Raw genomic sequence first — 17,746 nt, forward strand, 5'->3', positions numbered from 1 at the left:
GAGACCTGTACCTATGTACCTGCAGGAGACCTGTATCTATGTACCTACAGGAGACCTGTATCTATGTACCTACAGGAGACCTGTACCTACCTGAGGGAGACCTGTACCTACCTGAGGGAGACCTGTACCTATGTACCTGCAGGAGACCTGTATCTATGTACCTACAGGAGACCTGTATCTATGTACCTACAGGAGACCTGTATCTATGTACCTGTAGGAGACCTGTATCTATTTTACTGCAGGAGACCTGTATCTATGTACCTGCAGGTGACCTGTATCTATGTACCTGTAGGAGACCTGTATCTATGTACCTGCAGGTGACCTGTATCTATGTACCTGTAGGAGACCTGTATCTATGTACCTGCAGGAGACCTGTATCTATGTACCTGCAGGTGACCTGTATCTAGGTACCTGCAGGAGACCTGTATCTATGTACGTGCAGGAGACCTGTACCTATGTACCTGTAGGAGACCTGATTCTATGTACCTGCAGGAGACCTGTATCTATGTACCTGCAGGAGACCTGTATCTATGTACCTGCAGGAGACCTGATTCTATGTACCTGCAGGAGACCTGTATCTATGTACCTGCAGGAGACCTGTATCTATGTACCTACAGGAGACCTGTATCTATGTACCTACAGGAGACCTGTACCTACCTGAGGGAGACCTGTACCTATGTACCTGCAGGAGACCTGTATCTATGTACCCGCAGGAGACCTGTATCTATGTACCTACAGGAGACCTGTACCTACCTGAGGGAGACCTGTACCTATGTACCTGCAGGAGACCTGTATCTATGTACCTGCAGGAGACCTGTATCTATGTACCTACAGGAGACCTGTATCTATGTACCTGCAGGAGACCTGTATCTATGTACCTGCAGGAGACCTGTATCTATGTACCTGCAGTAGATCTGTACCTATGTACGTGCAGGAGACCTGTATCTATGTACCTGCAGGAGACCTGTACCTACCTGAGGGAGACCTGTACCTATGTACCTGCAGGAGACCTGTATCTATGTACCTACAGGAGACCTGTATCTATGTACCTACAGGAGACCTGTACCTACCTGAGGGAGACCTGTACCTACCTGAGGGAGACCTGTACCTATGTACCTGCAGGAGACCTGTATCTATGTACCTACAGGAGACCTGTATCTATGTACCTACAGGAGACCTGTATCTATGTACCTGAAGGAGACCTGTATCTATGTACCTGTAGGAGACCTGTATCTATGTACCTGTAGGAGACCTGTATCTATTTTACTGCAGGAGACCTGTATCTATGTACCTGCAGGTGACCTGCATCTATGTACCTGTAGGAGACCTGTATCTATGTACCTGCAGGTGACCTGTATCTATGTACCTGTAGGAGACCTGTATCTATGTACCTGCAGGAGACCTGTATCTATGTACCTGCAGGTGACCTGTATCTAGGTACCTGCAGGAGACCTGTATCTATGTACGTGCAGGAGACCTGTACCTATGTACCTGTAGGAGACCTGATTCTATGTACCTGAGGGAGACATGATTCTATGTACCTGTAGGAGACCTCTATCTATGTACCTGTAGGAGACCTGATTCTATGTACCTGTAGGAGACCTGTATCTATGTACCTCTAGGAGACCTGTATCTATGTACCTGTAGGAGACCTGATTCTATGTACCTGTAGGAGACCTGTATCTATGTACCTGTAGGAGACCTCTATCTATGTACCTGTAGGAGACCTGTACCTATGTACCTACAAGAGACCTCTATCTATGTACCTGTAGGAGACCTGTATCTATGTACCTACAGGAGACCTGTACCTATGTACCTACAGGAGACCTGTACCTATGTACGTGTAGGAGACCTCTATCTATGTACCTGTAGGAGACCTGTATCTATGTACCTGCAGGAGACCTGTATCTATGTACCTGTAGGAGACCTGTATCTATGTACCTGCAGGAGACCTGAACCTATGTACCTGCAGGAGACCTGTATCTATGTACCTGTATGAGACCTGTACCTATGTACCTGTAGGAGACCTGTACCTTTGTACCTGTAGGAGACCTGTACCTTTGTACCTGTAGGAGACCTGTACCTATGTACCTGTAGGAGACCTGTATCTATGTACCTGTAGGAGACCTGTACCTATGTACCTGTAGGAGACCTGTATCTATGTACCTGTAGGAGACCTGTATCTATGTACCTGTAGGAGACCTGTATCTATGTACCTGTAGGAGACCTGTACCTATGTACCTGTAGGAGACCTGCACCTATGTACCTCTAGGAGACCTGTATCTATGTACCTGTAGGAGACCTGTACCTATGTACCTGTAGGAGACCTGTATCTATGTACCTGTAGGAGACCTGTACCTTTGTACCTGTAGGAGACCTGTACCTATGTACCTGTAGGAGACCTGTATCTATGTACCTGTAGGAGACCTGTACCTATGTACCTGTAGGAGACCTGTATCTATGTACCTGTAGGAGACCTGTATCTATGTACCTGTAGGAGACCTGTACCTATGTACCTGAGGGAGACCTGCACCTATGTACCTCTAGGAGACCTGTATCTATGTACCTGTAGGAGACCTGTACCTATGTACCTGTAGGAGACCTGTATCTATGTACCTGTAGGAGACCTGTACCTATGTACCTGTAGGAGACCTGCACCTATGTACCTGTAGGAGACCTGTATCTATGTACCTGTAGGAGACCTGTATCTATGTACCTGCAGGAGACCTGTATCTATGTACCTGCAGGAGACCTGTACCTACCTGAGGGAGACCTGTACCTATGTACCTGTAGGAGACCTATACCTATGTACCTGTCGGAGACCTGTACCTACCTGTAGGAGACCTGCTGGGTGCAGGGATTGTGGACTTGCACCACGAGGAAGACATGCTGAAAGTGAGATCGGATGGTTTTCGGAGTGAACGGGTCAGCTCCGGGCTCCTGGAAGACGATCGTGACTATATCGTTGCCGATGTGACGCTTTCGTAGAAGCTAGAATCACAAGAGAAGGAACAAGTACAAGAGAGTGAATGTTTACACACACTCACAAATTGCATACCCGAAAAGGACACAGAACACTCACGACAACTCAACCTCCAACTCCGATTCCTTAACATATTGCAAACTTTTCCTTCTCTGATCGGTAGAGTCACATATCAGTGGCATCAGCTGGTGCTCTGGAACAGCGAGCTTTACTGTGTGTCTGCCCTGGAGTGCAGACAGGGCAGACACTCATAGAGAACTGCCCTGGGAGTGTTTAATGGGACAGTGTAGAGGGAGCTTTACTCTGTATCTAACCCCGTGCTGTACCTGCCCTGGGAGTGTTTGATGGGACAGTGTAGAGGGAGCTTTACTCTGTGTCTAACCCCGTGCTGTACCTGCCCTGGGAGTGTTTAATGGGACAGTGTAGAGGGAGCTTTACTCTGTGTCTAACCCCGTGCTGTACCTGCCCTGGGAGTGTTTGATAGGACAGTGTAGAGGGAGCTTTAGTCTGCATCTAACCTGTGGGAGTGTTTGATGGGACAGTGTAGAGGGAGCTTTACTCTGTATCTAACCTGTGCTGTACCTGCCCTGGTAGTGCTTGATGGGACAGTGTAGAGGGAGCTTTACTTTGTATCTAACCCCGTGCTGTACCTGACTGGGAGTGTTTGATGGGGACAGTGTAGAGGGAGCTTTACTCTGTATCTAACCTGTGCTATACCTGCCCTGGTAGTGCTTGATGGGACAGCGTAGAGGGAGCTTTACTCTGTATCTAACCCCGTGCTGTACCTGCCCTGGGAGTGTTTGATGGGGACAGTGTAGAGGGAGCTTTACTCTGTATCTAACCTGTGCTATACCTGCCCTGGTAGTGCTTGATGGGACAGCGTAGAGGGAGCTTACTCTGTATCTAACCTGTGCTGTACCTGCCCTGGTAGTGCTTGATGGGACAGCATAGAGGGAACTTACTCTGTATCTAACCCCGTGCTGTACCTGCCCTGGGAGTGTTTGATGGGACAGTGTAGAGGGAGCTTTACTCTGTATCTAACCCCGTGCTGTACCTGCCCTGGGAATGTTTGATGGGACAGTGTAGAGGGAGCTTTACTCTGCATCTAACCCGTGGGAGTGTTTGATGGGACAGCGTAGAGGGAGCTTTACTCTGTATCTAACACCGAACTGTACGTGCCCTGGGAGTGTTTGATGGGACACTGTAGAGGGAGCTTTACTCTGTATCTAACCCCGTGCTGTACCTGCCCTGGGAGTGTTTGATGGGACAGTGTAGAGTGAGCTTTACTCTGTATCTAACCTGTGCTGCATCTGCCCTGGTAGTGCTTGATGGGACAGTGTAGAGTGAGCTTTACTCTGTATCTAACCCCGTGCTGTACCTGCCCTGGGAGTGTTTGGTACTGACACTGGATGGAAGAGAAGTGGAGCATGATCTAATCCCCAGCAGACAAGCCCAGGTGGTACAGGAGTCATACAGTACCAGACATGAGTGAGTTGTCACCTTATACCCTGGCATGTTTGATAGCAAAAGACAGACAGAAGTGGTTTAATCTGACCACCGAAAGCAGTAACCGGTGGACCTTGCACAATAGGAGGGTGGGGTTCCGAAGGGAATAGGTACCAACCTGCTGGCTATTGTTGGCGGTGTATGGAAGCATAGTTGACACGTGGAACATGACCTCGTACTCCTGGTACGTGGTGTAGAGCGAATGAGTGCCCGTGGAGTCCGCTGTAAGAGGAGGAGAGGTTTTTGAGACCCCCGTTCCATTCTGCCCCTACTCTGCCCACCTCCCCCACCGAAGGTGTTGCCCACTTCCAGGTGTACACGTTTCCACAGAGACTAGCACCCCCCCGATACTTTGGCTAGCTGAGTGTTGGCATTAAGGCGGAGCCCACTCCTGCCCTCACCCACTGACAGGTGGCTCAGTGGGTAGCACTCTCGCCTCCGAGTCAGGAGGTCGTGGCTTCACGCCCCACTCCAGAGACTTAAGCCCCATAATCCAGGCCGGCACGGAGTGCCAGCACCGAGGGAGTGCTGCACTGTCGGAAGTTATCGGTGAGACGTTAAACCGAGGTCCCTCCTGCCCTCTCAGGTGGACGTGAAAGATCCCATGGCCACTATTGGAAGAAAAGCAGAGGACTTCTCCCAGTATCCTGGCCAATATTTGTTTCTCAACCAACATCACTACAAACAGATGATCTGGGTCATTATCACATTGCTGCTTGTGGGAGCTTGCTGTGCACAAATTGGCAGTTCCCACATTACAACAGTGACTATACTCCAAAAGTACTTCATTAATTGTCATCACCATCATCAGAGGCGGTCCCTCGAAATGAGGATGACTTGCTTCTACGCCAAAAGGACGAATTCACAGGTGTTTCAATGAAGGACCCGAACTACATCCTGAAGGGTGGAAGATGCCTGTGCGGGAATTTTTTTTAACGTGGGGTGGCCGTTGCACACCAGCCACCACACGGGCCTGACAGAGCCACGTCTTGGTCCAGTGGCAAAGGTTAACCAAGACGACTGGAGACCAGCTCTGCTGCACGGACCTAGTGCGCACACATATCGCAGTGCTGTGGGACGTCTGGAGGTCGTGAAAGGCGCTATAGAAATGAAGTATCTCTCACACACATCATTCGGGCTCCCTGGGCCTTCAGTGAATGGCCTCTGACTGACCTTTTTCCACTCCCTGGGCCCAACGGGGTGGGGCTTGTGGAGCGACAACTTAAGGGGTTCCACAATTTTATTCTAACATAATCAAGGTGGCTTTGATAAATGGAGGAAGTAATCGCAACAGATGACTGCCGTTCTCTCATGGAGTGCAAGAGCAGAATTGGAAAGCAGGGAAGTTGTGTTGAACTTGTACAGAACCTCGGTTAGACCACACTTGGCGTACTGTGCACAGTTCTGGTCTCCATTTAACTAAAAGGATACAGGTGCAAAAACAGATTCACACGGATGATAGCAGAACTGAGCGGCTCTAACTATCAGCAAAGGCTGGACAGGCTGGGACTCTTTTCTCTAGAAATGAAACGGCTGAGAGGCGAACTGATAGAGGTCTTCAAAATTGATTGGGTAGACGTAGAGAAGCTGTTCCACTTGCGGAGCGAGACCAGGGGGCCATAAATATAAGACAGTCACTAATAAATCCAATGGGGGATTCAGGAGAAATGTGAATGTGGAACTCGCTGCCACAGGGAGGGGTTGAGGTGAATAGTATCGATGCATTTACGGGGAAGCTGGATAAACACATGAGGGAGAAAGGAATAGAAGGATATGGTGATGGGGTGAGATGGAGAGGGGTGGGAGGGAGCTGGTGTGGAGCATAAACCCCGGCACGGAGCGATGGGGCCGAACAGCCTGTGTCTGTGCCGTTAATTCGATGTAACCCTACCCCGAGTTTATTTAGAATTCGGGCTCATTGATTGACCACACATTTACACCAACCAACTGGTTTGTCAGGGGCCGCTCGAGAGTGCCAAGCGCATAGTGGGAGACTGGTATAGGCCCAGACCTGGTTGGGAATGGCAGGTTACCCATTGCCCGAAGGACACGGGAGGAACCAGTTAAGTCGTTACAACAAAATGGCAACTTCCGTGGGCTGCTTGCTCTGCCGCTCTCCAACAGTCATTGGAGAAACTGTTTCCTCTGGCAAATGGGTCACAGATTTCAAATAATTGGCAAAAAAACTAGAGCGGAAATGCGGATCAATTTTCTTCACCGAGTGTTAGGGTCTGGAACACAACAACAACAACTTGCATTTGTATAGCGCCTTTAACAGAGTGAAACATCCCAAGGCGCTTCAGAGGAGTATTGTGAGATTTTTTTTTTAATTGGACACCGAGCCGCAAAAGGAGAAATTAGGGCAGGTGACCAAAAGCTTGGTCAAAGAGGTAGGTTTTCAGGAGGAGAGAGAGGCGGAGAGGTTTCGGGAGGGAGTTCCAGAGCTTGGGGCCCAGGCAACAGAAGGCACGGCCACCAATGGTTGAGCAATTATAATCAGGGATGCTCAGGAGAGCAGAATTAGAGGAGCGCAGACATAGAAACATAGAAAATAGGTGCAGGAGTAGGCCATTCGGCCCTTCGAGCCTGCACCACCATTCAATATGATCATGGCTGATCATGCAACCTCAGTACCCCACCCCTGCCTTCTTTCCATACCCCCTGATCCCTATAGCTGTAAGGGCCACATCTAACTCTCTTTTGAATATATCCAACAAACTGGCCTCAACAACTTTCTGTGGCAGAGAATTCCACAGGTTCACCACTCTCTGGGTGAAAAAGTTTCTCCTCATCTTGGTCCTAAATAGCTTACCCCTTATCCTTAGACTGTGACCCCTGGTTCTGGACTTCCCCAACATCGGGAACATTCTTCCAGCATCTAACCTGTCCAGTCCCGTCAGAATTTTATAAGTTTCTTGAGATCCTATGAGATCTTGGGGGGTTTGTGGGGCTGGAGGGGATTACAGTGATAGGGAGGGGTGAGGCCATGGAGGGATTTGAAAACAAGGATGAGAATTTTGAAATTGAGGCGTGGCTTAACCGGGAGCCAATGTAGGTCAGCGAGAACAGGGGGTGATGGGTGAGCGGGACTTGGTGCGAGTTAGGACAAGGGGGCAGAGAGCACAGGGGGTGATGGGTGAGCGGGACTCGGTGCGAGTTAGGACATGGGGCAGCGAGCACAGGGGGTGACGGGTGTGCGGGACTCGGTGCGTGTTAGGACACGGACAGCGAGCACTGGGGGTGATGGATGAGAGGGACTCGGTGCGAGTTAGGACATGGAGCAGCGAGCACAGGGAGTGATGGGTGAGCGGGACTCGGTGCGAGTTAGGACACGGACAGCGAGCACTGGGGGTGATGGGTGAGAGGGACTCGGTGCGAGTTAGGACATGGGGCAGCGAGCACAGGGGGTGATGGGCGAATGGGACTTGGTGCGAGTTAGGACATGGGGGCAGCGAGCACAGGGGGTGATGGGCGAGCGGGACTTGGTGCGAGTTAGGACACGGGGCAGTGAGCACAGTGGGTGATGGGTGAGTGGGACTCGGTACGAGTTAGGACACGGGGCAACGAGCATAGGGGGTGATGGGTGAGCGGGACTCGGTGCGAGTTAGGACATGGGGCAGCGAGCACAGGGGGTGATGGGTGAGCAGGACTTGGTGCGAGTTAGGACACGGGGCAGTGAGCACAGTGGGTGATGGGTGAGTGGGACTTGGTACGAGTTAGGACACGGGGCAGCGAGCACAGGGGGTGATGGGTGAGCGGGACTCCGTGCGAGTTAGGACACGGGGCAGTGAGCACAGGGGGTGATGGGTGAGCGGGACTCGGTGCGAGTTAGGACACGGGGCAGCGAGCATAGGGGGTGATGGGTGAGCGGGACTCGGTGAGAGTTAGAGTACAGAAGCCGAGTTTTGGATCACCTCTAGTTTACTTCGGGTAGAATGTGGGAGGCCAGTCAGGAGTGCGTTAGCATAGTCAAGTCTAGAGGTAGCAAAGGCATGGATGAGGGCTTCAGCAGCGGATGAGCTGAGACAAGGACAGGGACTACCTTAAAGGGCGGTGGAAACAGATTCCATAGGAACTTTCAAAAGGCAATTAGACATGTACTTGAAGAGGGCGAATTTGCAGGGAAAAATCTGAGGTGAGGGACTAAATTGGACAACTCTTTCAAAAAGCTGGCACGGGCACATGGGCCAAATGGCCTTCTGTGCGGTAAGATTCCGTGAATTTCCGATTTTTCCGGGCGGCGGGATTTGAACTCACCAGCTCTGGACATATGACACCCCCCCCCCACACCCCGATTCCCACCCACTGCTCCACACCACCCCGCCCCCCCCCCCCACACCCGTCACACTGCGACCTACTCTTGTTGTCCAGCTGCGCTCGATATTTCTCAAAGCCCTTCAGCCTGACCCGCTGGCCCAGGAGGTCGAGGAACTCTTCGAAGGCGGGACCCGCAATTTCGTTGTTGTACATCTCCTCCTCCGTGCTCTGCCCTGCCTTACAGTACATGACCCCCACCTTCCGCTGGAACGTTAGCTGCGGGATAAAGGAACACAAAAGACACGCATTAAACAACGCAAACCTCACACAACAGGAGGCTCCTAGCAGGGCTCCCAATAATGGCGAGCCTGAGGAAAATAAAACACTTCCTATCCACCTGTGACCTTTATTGCTGGGAGCACAGATTCAATAGCTCTTTCAAAGAGCTGACACAAACATGTTTGGCCGAATGGCCAGCTTCTGTGCTGCGTCATTCAATGTTGGATGAGGACAGGATTGAGCTCACCTGTAATGCATTCCAGGAGTGAATGTCCTGCCCACACTCCCTGTCTGGGCTAACTGGGTCAGTACCCATGGAACCCATACCCCAGTGAGAGTCGGTGTGTGTGGGACCCGTACCCCAGTGAGAGTCAGTGTGTGTGGGACCCGTACCCCAGTGAGAGTCTGTGTGTGTGGGACCCGTACCCCAGTGAGAGTCAGTGTGTGTGGGACCCGTACCCCAGTGAGAATCAGTGTGTGTGGGACCCATACCCCAGTGAGAGTCGGTGTGTGTGGGACCCTTACCCCAGTGAGAGTCAGTGTATGTGGGACCTGTACCCCAGTGAGAGTCTGTGTGTGTGGGACCCGTACCCCAGTGAGAGTCGGTGTGTGTGGGACCCGTACCCCAGTGAGAGTCAGTGTGTGTGGGACCCGTACCCCAGTGAGAGTCAGTGTGTGTGGGACCCGTACCCCAGTGAGAGTCAGTGTGTGTGGGACCCGTACCCCAGTGAGAGTCAGTGTGTGTGGGACCTGTACCCCAGTGAGAGTCAGTGTGTGTGGGACCCATACCCCAGTGAGAGTCAGTTCCTTCAGTCAGTGGGGGCATGAATAGAAAAATAGTTTCCTTTAAAAAGAATGCCTCATTTGTGAGTGGATCTAGCAAAGCCCAGATTGTGTTCCTCTAAAGCTGTAATCATGTCACTCTCCTTGCTCTGAATAATTAATTAGACATTTCATAAAGTCAGTCAGTGCTTCGAATCAGAGGTCCTGTTAAATGTATTCATCATTCACTTTCCTTCACATTCCAGCCCAGTAATTTAACAGGCAGAACTCCCCAAGGTCTCAGCATCTCATCTCTACTGACTAGACCAGAGCAAGAGAAGGATGGAGAGAGAGAGAGGGCAGCAAGGATTGGGGGTTGGGCAGAGGGAGAGGGGGAGTGAACGAGAGAGAAAGCGAGAGGGGGAGTGAGAAGGGGATCAAGAGGAAGACAGACGGACAGCAGGAGAGAGATAGACAGACAGAGGAAGAGAGACAGACAAATAGAGGGAGAGAGAGACACAGGCAGAGAGAGGGACAGACAGACAGAGGGAGAGAGGGAGAGATATAGACAGACAGAAAGAAGGACAGAGGGAGAGAGACAAACAGACAGGAGAGGGAGAGAAAGAGATAGACAGAGGAAGAGAGATAGACAGAGGGAGAAAGAAACAGACAGAGGAAGAGAGAGACAGACAAATAGAGGGAGAGAGAGAGGCAGACAGACAGAGGGACAGAGAGAGGCAGACAGACAGAGGGAGAAAGAGACAGACAGAGGAAGAGAGAGACAGACAAATAGAGGGAGAGAGAGAGGCAGACAGATAGAGGCACAGAGAGAGGCAGACAGACAGAGGGAGAGGGAAAGAGAGAAAGACAGACAGAGGGAGAGAAAGAGGGAATGAGGGGAGAGAGAGACACATAGGAGAGCACAAGCTGGGATATGTTTGAGGGGGTGGGCACTGATAATTTTGCTGAATGCATTTTGGGTGGGATTCACGCTCACACACAGAAACATGGAAATACACACAGATACACAGTCAGTCTCGTGCACACACTCGTGTCACTCACACAGTCACCGAACTCTGGCGGATATTGCCTGCATTACTCCCAACCCTCGCTGAGATCAGCCCAGGCTGGAAATGGAACCCAGAACCTCCCCCCGTCTCCGTGACCCCGAGGCGGGCTGTGTTTACCCGCCGAGCCAGACCTTGCCATTTAAAGATACATCAATAATGAATTTTATTTGTTTTTCCCCCCTGTGCACCGTGTCAATTATTGATGATGTTTGCTTTATCTGTCACCTTGTGAGACTGGAACCCCCCCCCCCCGTCACACAGCACGTGTGGTATCACAGGGATATTCCAGCCCGTGAGAAGCCAGCCTCGTGCCCGCCCTTCCAAAGGCTGGCAGATAGCTCACTGAGTTTAGCTGGCAGTAACTGAGGCACACAGCCCAGGAAGGAGTGACATCGATCCCCTCGCTGTGCTGTGGTTGCTGCCCTAAGCACAACGTACATGTACAGGAGACACACACGGGCCCGCTGTGTGTGCTGTACATGTACAGGAGCTGACACTGAGACACACACAGGTTGTACAGTACTAGACGGGAGTGAATCGTTCATTCCCTTTTACCCGATGTGTATTGTACATGTACAGGAGATACTGTAAGGGCTCCTAAGGATGAGAGTGTCTCTTTAAAAGTGATCCTGCAGGTTAGAGTGTCTCTGAAAGGGATCCTGAAGGTGAGCGTGTCCCTTTAAAAGGGAGTCCTGAGGGTGGGAGTGTCTCTTTAAAAGGGGTCCTGGGGGTGGGAGTGTCTCTATAAAAGGGGTTCCAGAGGGTGGGAGTGTCTCTTTAACAGGGGGTCCTTAGGGTGGGAGTGTCTCTTTAAAAGGGGGTCCTTAGGGTGGGAGTGTCTCTTTAAAAGGGGGTCCAGAGAGTGGGAGTGTCTCTTTAAAAGGGGGTCCTTAGGGTGGGAGTGTCTCTTTAAAAGGGGGTCCAGAGGGTGGGAGTGTCTCTTTAAAAGGGGTGAGGCAGCATGCTGACCCAGAGTGACCCCATCCCGTCGGGAACCTCTGCGCGGGTGAACGCGGACTGAACGGCGCAGAGGAACCGGGCGGGCGGGAACCTCCGAGGCCTACCCCTTGCTCGTCAAGCTTCAGCAGCATGTCCGGGACCTTGGGCGAGTTGGAGGCCAGATGCAGGCAGTGAATGTTCAGCCCCGGCACCACGTATTCCAGAAGCTTCTTCGGCGGGATGCCCCTCTGCGCGCCGTGACGGACCGACGAGGGAAAGGCCTCCTCCAGGATCGACGCGCGCAGCGTCCGGAGCTGTGGGCACAAAGCACGGCTTTTACGTCGCGACATTTCCACTCTGTACACATCGTGGCCTAGCCTTGCCACTCGCTCGAGGGCTTCCTTCCGCCGCGATTCCACCGACACCGGAGCAAAAAGATGGCGGAATTTTGAGCGCCACTCATTCCCCGCGATCTGTTGCGCTGCTTTTAAAAACGGCACGTTAGAAGCCGGCCCTCTCTCACAAAACCTGCCACGGCCCCAGCGTGAATTCATCACCATGGCGATTTTCCACGTCCTTCCAACAGGCTCCAAATATTTTGCTGGATCTCTTGGGCGCGAGGACACTAATACGCACCTTTTGGAAAAGTTTTGAATGAATCTTTTTAAAACATTTACTAAGGAACCAACTACTGTAGCCCGAGCTAACTCGAACATGGTTGTGTATCTCTTTTAAAAGTCATTTAAAAATCAGGGTTACTCACAGGTGGTGGGGAACACTGTGATTCAAAACACTTATTTTCTTTGTGCTAAGCCCGATTTCAGCTGCATCAATCAAACTGCACCAAGTTACCACTATTAAATAGAGCAAGGGATATTTTTAAATGCAATATTTTTCTGAAAATTGCGTTTTAAAACGCCGCCCGATTCAGACTTTGCGTTCGGCGAAACGCACGAGTTTGAGCGGAAACACGGGGAGAAAAACACTTTTCAAAAGGGGCGCGATTTGTGCCGGAATCGCTAATTTCTCCCAAAGCAGAAACTCTACCCCTTTACATATATACTCTTGTATGTTTCCTACATTACACTTACAAAAGTACTTCTTTGTCTGTTAAGCGCTTTGGGACGTCCTGAGGCACTATCTAAATGCAAGTTCTTTCTTATAAACTCGTGCCTTAAAACCCAGGAGTCCATCAGCGTTGTTTTATGGCCTTGTCAACTCTAGGTGCTGCTTACTTTTAAGGTCTTGGGAATCTGACGCCCCCAAATCCCTCTGCTGCTCACATTCACATTCACCCATTCAAAGTCTAATCATGACTTTGGTTTTACGTACCGTTTTCTCCTGTAGGGCTTCGTAGCGGTAAAGGTAGCTTCGATAATGGAGTTGTGGGTTTAAATCCCACCATATCAAGTGGTGAGATTGAATGCAATAAATATTCGAATAACGTAGCAAAATATCCCAAGGCGCTTTACAGGAGCATTATCAAAGACCGAGCCACATAGGGAGATATTAGGGACCAGTGTCCAGTAGCTTAGCCAAAGAGGTCGGTTTTAAGGAGCGTATTAAAGGAGGAGAGAGAGGCGGAGAGGTTTAGGGAGGGAGTTCCAGAGCTTGGGGCCCAGGCAGCTGAAGGCACGGCCGCCGATGGTGGAACGATGGAAATCGAGGAATGCACAAGAGGCCAGAATTGGAGGAGCGCAGACATCTCGGAGGGTTGTAGGGCTGGAGGAGGTTACGTACCTAGGGGTCAAATGCATAATACTTGACTGACTCCCCCCCCCCCCCCGCCCCAGTCATTTCCTCCATTCCACGATGAAGTTCCCCAACTCCATTCACCGATGGTTGAGTTTGCGTACCTCTGTGGTCCTGACAATGATCCTGTAGTTATACTGCGAGCTGCTCCCTGCGTCCTTGTCCTTGTCTTCCCGTCTCAGGCTGACTGCCACTGGGCCGAGGCTCTCGTCTATTCCAAAGAAGTTCTGATGCTCTGTAGAAACCAAGGGAGTATGGTCAGTGTTAGGGGGAAAGGGGGGGGGGAGCGTCCATGAATATTGCGTCCAACAGAATCGAGACTGGATTTTTTTCTATCAACTCAGTGAGAAAAGAAAGGAGGATGCACCACCGATGTTCAGCCAGTGGACGTCACTAGCATCTGTTGGAAAGACTACCGTAACATCGCAGGAAAGGCTCACCAATCCACAAAATGGCCCCCAGAGGGCATCACGCCGCCCTGTTGCGCCCCCTCTCTCGCTGGGTATGAAAAGTTGGGAGGAGGCTGCCAATGCCTCCGGTATTTCACCCAAGGGGGTGATTCTTTGTTGAAGAGCCGAGAAACCAGGCTATTCGAATGTTAGGTGGGTCCTAGCCATCCAAGGTTAAGCACATCCTAGCCCGACCTTATCCCCACCTAATATTCCCAAAACATGTGGAACTTTCCATTGGAGGAGGGGCCACCAAAAGGCTGAGATCAGGCGAAAGTGAAGAAACAAACAGGATGTGGGACCTCCCTAGTTTATGTGGCATGGTAGCCCCCCCGGCCATGGACATGAACGCACGCAGTGGAATAGCCCGATGACGCTCCTGCATGAAAGTAACTGCATGGGCGCAAAGAGCAGAGAGTTGCCTGTGCGAGAGTTCATTTTGTGGATTGGAGACTGGGGGCCATTTTGTGGATTGGAGACTGGGGGCCATTTTGTGGATTGGAGACTGGGGGCCATTTTGTGGATTGGAGACTGGGGGCCATTTTGTGGATTGGAGACTGGGGGCCATTTCGTGCAGTGGAGACTGGAGGTAATATTCTGCAAAAGCACAGCTTTTTGACTCTTAAAGAAAAATACACCTTCGGAATGTGCCCGGTTTCCAACTTTCAACGTTATCCCCTCCCGAAAGCCAGACTTGTCTGTGTCAATAGATGGCCGCCCAGATGCGAGAAAGCGGGTGCACGGAGAGAAGCGGGGGATCAAAACACCCGACAGCCCTTTGCAGTTCCACTAAGCCTTGCGCTCAAGATGGCCGACTCCAGAGCACGGGCCTTTGGTTGCTAGGCGCCCGCCACAGCCTGACCACAACATCCTCTGCTGGGACACGTGATCCGGGGGCACAGATTGAAGGCCGTGCCAGAGCGTTGTGTGAGAGAAGCTGCTTGCAACACGGACAGGAAACAAACCGTGTCACGTAACCGCACAGGGGAAGGAAGCACAACAGGTTTCTGAGGTGCCTGCAGGATAAACGGTCAAAGTTAAACAAAGGAGTCTCCTCCAGTCCCAGCTCTACGCAGATCCCTACCGCGCTTCCAATTGCGATCTTCCTCGCGTGTTCTCTCCAACAGAGTGGGCTTGCTTTCCTCTCAGAAACTCTTGTGGGGTTCCATAACGGCTCAAAGAATGAATCCCTCTACACTGTCCCATCAAACACTCCCAGGGAAGGTACAGGGGGTTAGATACAGAGTAAAGCTCCCTCTACACTGTCCCATCAAACACTCCCAGGGAAGGTACAGGGGGTTAGATAGAGAGTAAAGCTCCCTCTACACTGTCCCATCAAACACTCCCAGGGCAGGTACAGGGGGTTAGATACAGAGTAAAGCTCCCTCTACACTGTCCCATCAAACACTCCCAGGGCAGGTACAGGGGGTTAGATACAGAGTAAAGCTCCCTCTACACTGTCCCATCAAACACTCCCAGGGCAGGTACAGCACGGGGTTAGACACAGGGTGAAGCCGTCACTCTCGCACCATTACCTTTGCCGCTGAAGTACTTGCGGAAGTAGTTGGCCCCCAGGTCGGCGTGCTCGACGAAGTACGTGGCCTTTCCCTGCCGGGCCAGGTGGCTCTCGCGGGGCTCCTCCAGCACCGACACGGCGGCGTTGGGGCAGCGGCTGGCGTAGCGCGGCTCCGCCTCGCCCCCCACCTCGTTGCGGAAGTGCGGGCAGCTGAGGACCAGCTGGGTGTCCTTGCCGTCGCCCTGGTCCCCGGCCCCGCCCACCGCCGGCGGCCCGGCCCCAGCCGGCGGGTGCTGAAGCTCCTCGGCGCTGCCGCCGTCCCCGGGGGAGGCGGGCCGCGCCGGGAGTTGGGAGGCGGCCGAGGCCCCGGTGATGATGTTCTTGCGGCGGCCGGCGCTGTCCCGGTTGGAGACGGCGCGGCGCAGGTCGAAGAGGATGCTCTGGACGTCGTAGTGGACCAGGTTCTTGGCGCTGGCCCGCGGGCGGCCGGCCTCCTCCTGGCCGCCGGCCGGGGGCGGCGAGCGGGGGCTCTCCGGATCGCTCCGCTGCGTCTTGAGCTTGCGGAAGACTGAGGCCTCGGCGGCGGGCTCGGCCAGGGGCTTGGGCCGGGCCTTGGCCTCCTTCTCCGCCGGCCCCGGGCTCTCGGACAGCCCGAGCAGCAAGTAGGGGTCGCGGAACCGCGGGGCGCTGGCGAGCTCCGGCGCCGCCTGCCCGGGCTCGGCCTCCCCCACCCCGCACCGCGCCGGCGGCCGCTCGATGGAGGAGGCGCTGCCGTACTCCCGGTGCAGGGAGGCCCCGGTGACGGGGTGCACAGCTCGCTGGTCCGACCCCGGCCCACCGCCGCCGCTGTCCGTGATGGTCACCTCGCTGTTGCTGCGCTGGATGGAAGGGTTGCGGCCCTGCACCGCCATCTTGGCTGCCATCTTGGCCTCGTGCAGCTCCTCCTCCTCCTGCTCCTCCTCCTCCACCACCGCCGCGTTGCTCCGGATGCTTGGGGCTTCATATTCCGGCCACGCAGCCCCCTTCTCCTCCCGGCCAGCCCCGTCCTCCAGCGACTCCCGCCGGGGAGGCCATTCCGAGATCCTGGCCCGCACCGTGGTCCCCGCCGGCTCCGGGGCCGGCCGCGCGGCCTTGGCTTCAAAATTCACCGCCGACAGCAGTGGCCGGGGGTTGTTGCGCTTGAACTTGCGGAAGAAAAAATCGTCTGACTGCATGTCCCGTCAGCCCGCCCACGTCCCCCCCCCCCCTTCCACACACGGGATCCTCCCACGCGGGCGACGCCGTCACTGGCTGGAGAGCGTCGGAGGTCGTCGAGCGCAAGCCTTGATTGGCCGGGCAAAGGCGATGAGCATCTCGCCACCTCCCGCTCAGTCTGTCGGCTCGGCGCGGGGCCCTCTCGTCCTCAGGACACTCACTCCCTGCATCCCAGGCGGCACCGGATCTCCGAGGGGCCTGGGGCCATCACGGGGTGGGAAGCAACACAGGTACCAGCCGAGTCGAGTGCAAAGGTCGAAGGTCGGTCCGAGGGGCTAAAGGGGCCCCCCCACAGTTCTTGAGCTGCAACAGCTACCGTCTCACTTCAGGCATTTTCAGCCTGGCATTTCCAACCTGGCTCCAGTCAGTGCTGGCCCTTGGGTGTCAATCTTCGCATAGCCAAAGGTCAACGCAGAGACGACCTAGAGAAAAGCAAGAAACAGGCACACGGTTAGACACAGAGTAAGGCTTCCTCTACACTATCCCATCAAACACTCCCAGGGCAGGTACAGCACGGGGTTAGATAGAGTAAAGCTCCCTCTACACTGTCCCATCAAACACTCCCAGGGCAGGTACAGCACGGGGTTAGATACAGAGTAAAGCTCCCTCTACACTGTCCCATCAAACACTCCCACAGTAGGTACAGCACGGGGTTAGATACAGAGTAAAGCTTATTCTACACTGTACCATCAAACACTCCCAGGGCAGGTACAGGGGGTTAGATACAGAGTAAAGCTCCCTCTACACTGTCACATCAAACACTCCCAGGGCTGGTACAGCACGGGGTTAGATACAGAGTAAAGCTTCCTATATACTGTCCCATCAAACACTCCCACAGTAGGTACAGGGGGTTAGATACAGAGTAAACCTCCCTCTATACTGTCCCATCAAACACTCCCAGGGCAGGTACAGGGGGTTAGATACAGAGTAAAGCTCCCTCTACACTGTCCCATCAAACACTCTCAGGGCAGGTACAGCA

At 53.1% G+C, this 17,746-nt stretch overlaps 1 protein-coding gene across 2 annotated transcripts in view; it reads right to left on the minus strand.

Moving 5' to 3' along the window:
- sipa1 (signal-induced proliferation-associated 1) overlaps positions 1-16,733 on the minus strand; it is a 49,247-nt gene extending 32,514 nt beyond the window's left edge. For both annotated transcript variants that reach the window (XM_070868190.1, XM_070868191.1), the window contains exons 1-6: positions 15,533-16,733; positions 13,653-13,783; positions 11,922-12,110; positions 8,848-9,022; positions 4,608-4,711; positions 2,834-2,991 (exon numbers count right to left, since the gene is read on the minus strand). In XM_070868190.1, the coding sequence (XP_070724291.1) occupies positions 2,834-2,991; positions 4,608-4,711; positions 8,848-9,022; positions 11,922-12,110; positions 13,653-13,783; positions 15,533-16,727 (1,952 nt within the window). In that variant the 5' untranslated portion in view covers positions 16,728-16,733. The remainder of the gene's footprint in view (positions 1-2,833; positions 2,992-4,607; positions 4,712-8,847; positions 9,023-11,921; positions 12,111-13,652; positions 13,784-15,532) is intronic.
- Positions 16,734-17,746: the final 1,013 nt, after the last annotated feature.

Source organism: Pristiophorus japonicus, chromosome 27, assembly GCF_044704955.1.
Source record: "Pristiophorus japonicus isolate sPriJap1 chromosome 27, sPriJap1.hap1, whole genome shotgun sequence".
NCBI lineage: Eukaryota > Metazoa > Chordata > Chondrichthyes > Pristiophoridae > Pristiophorus > Pristiophorus japonicus.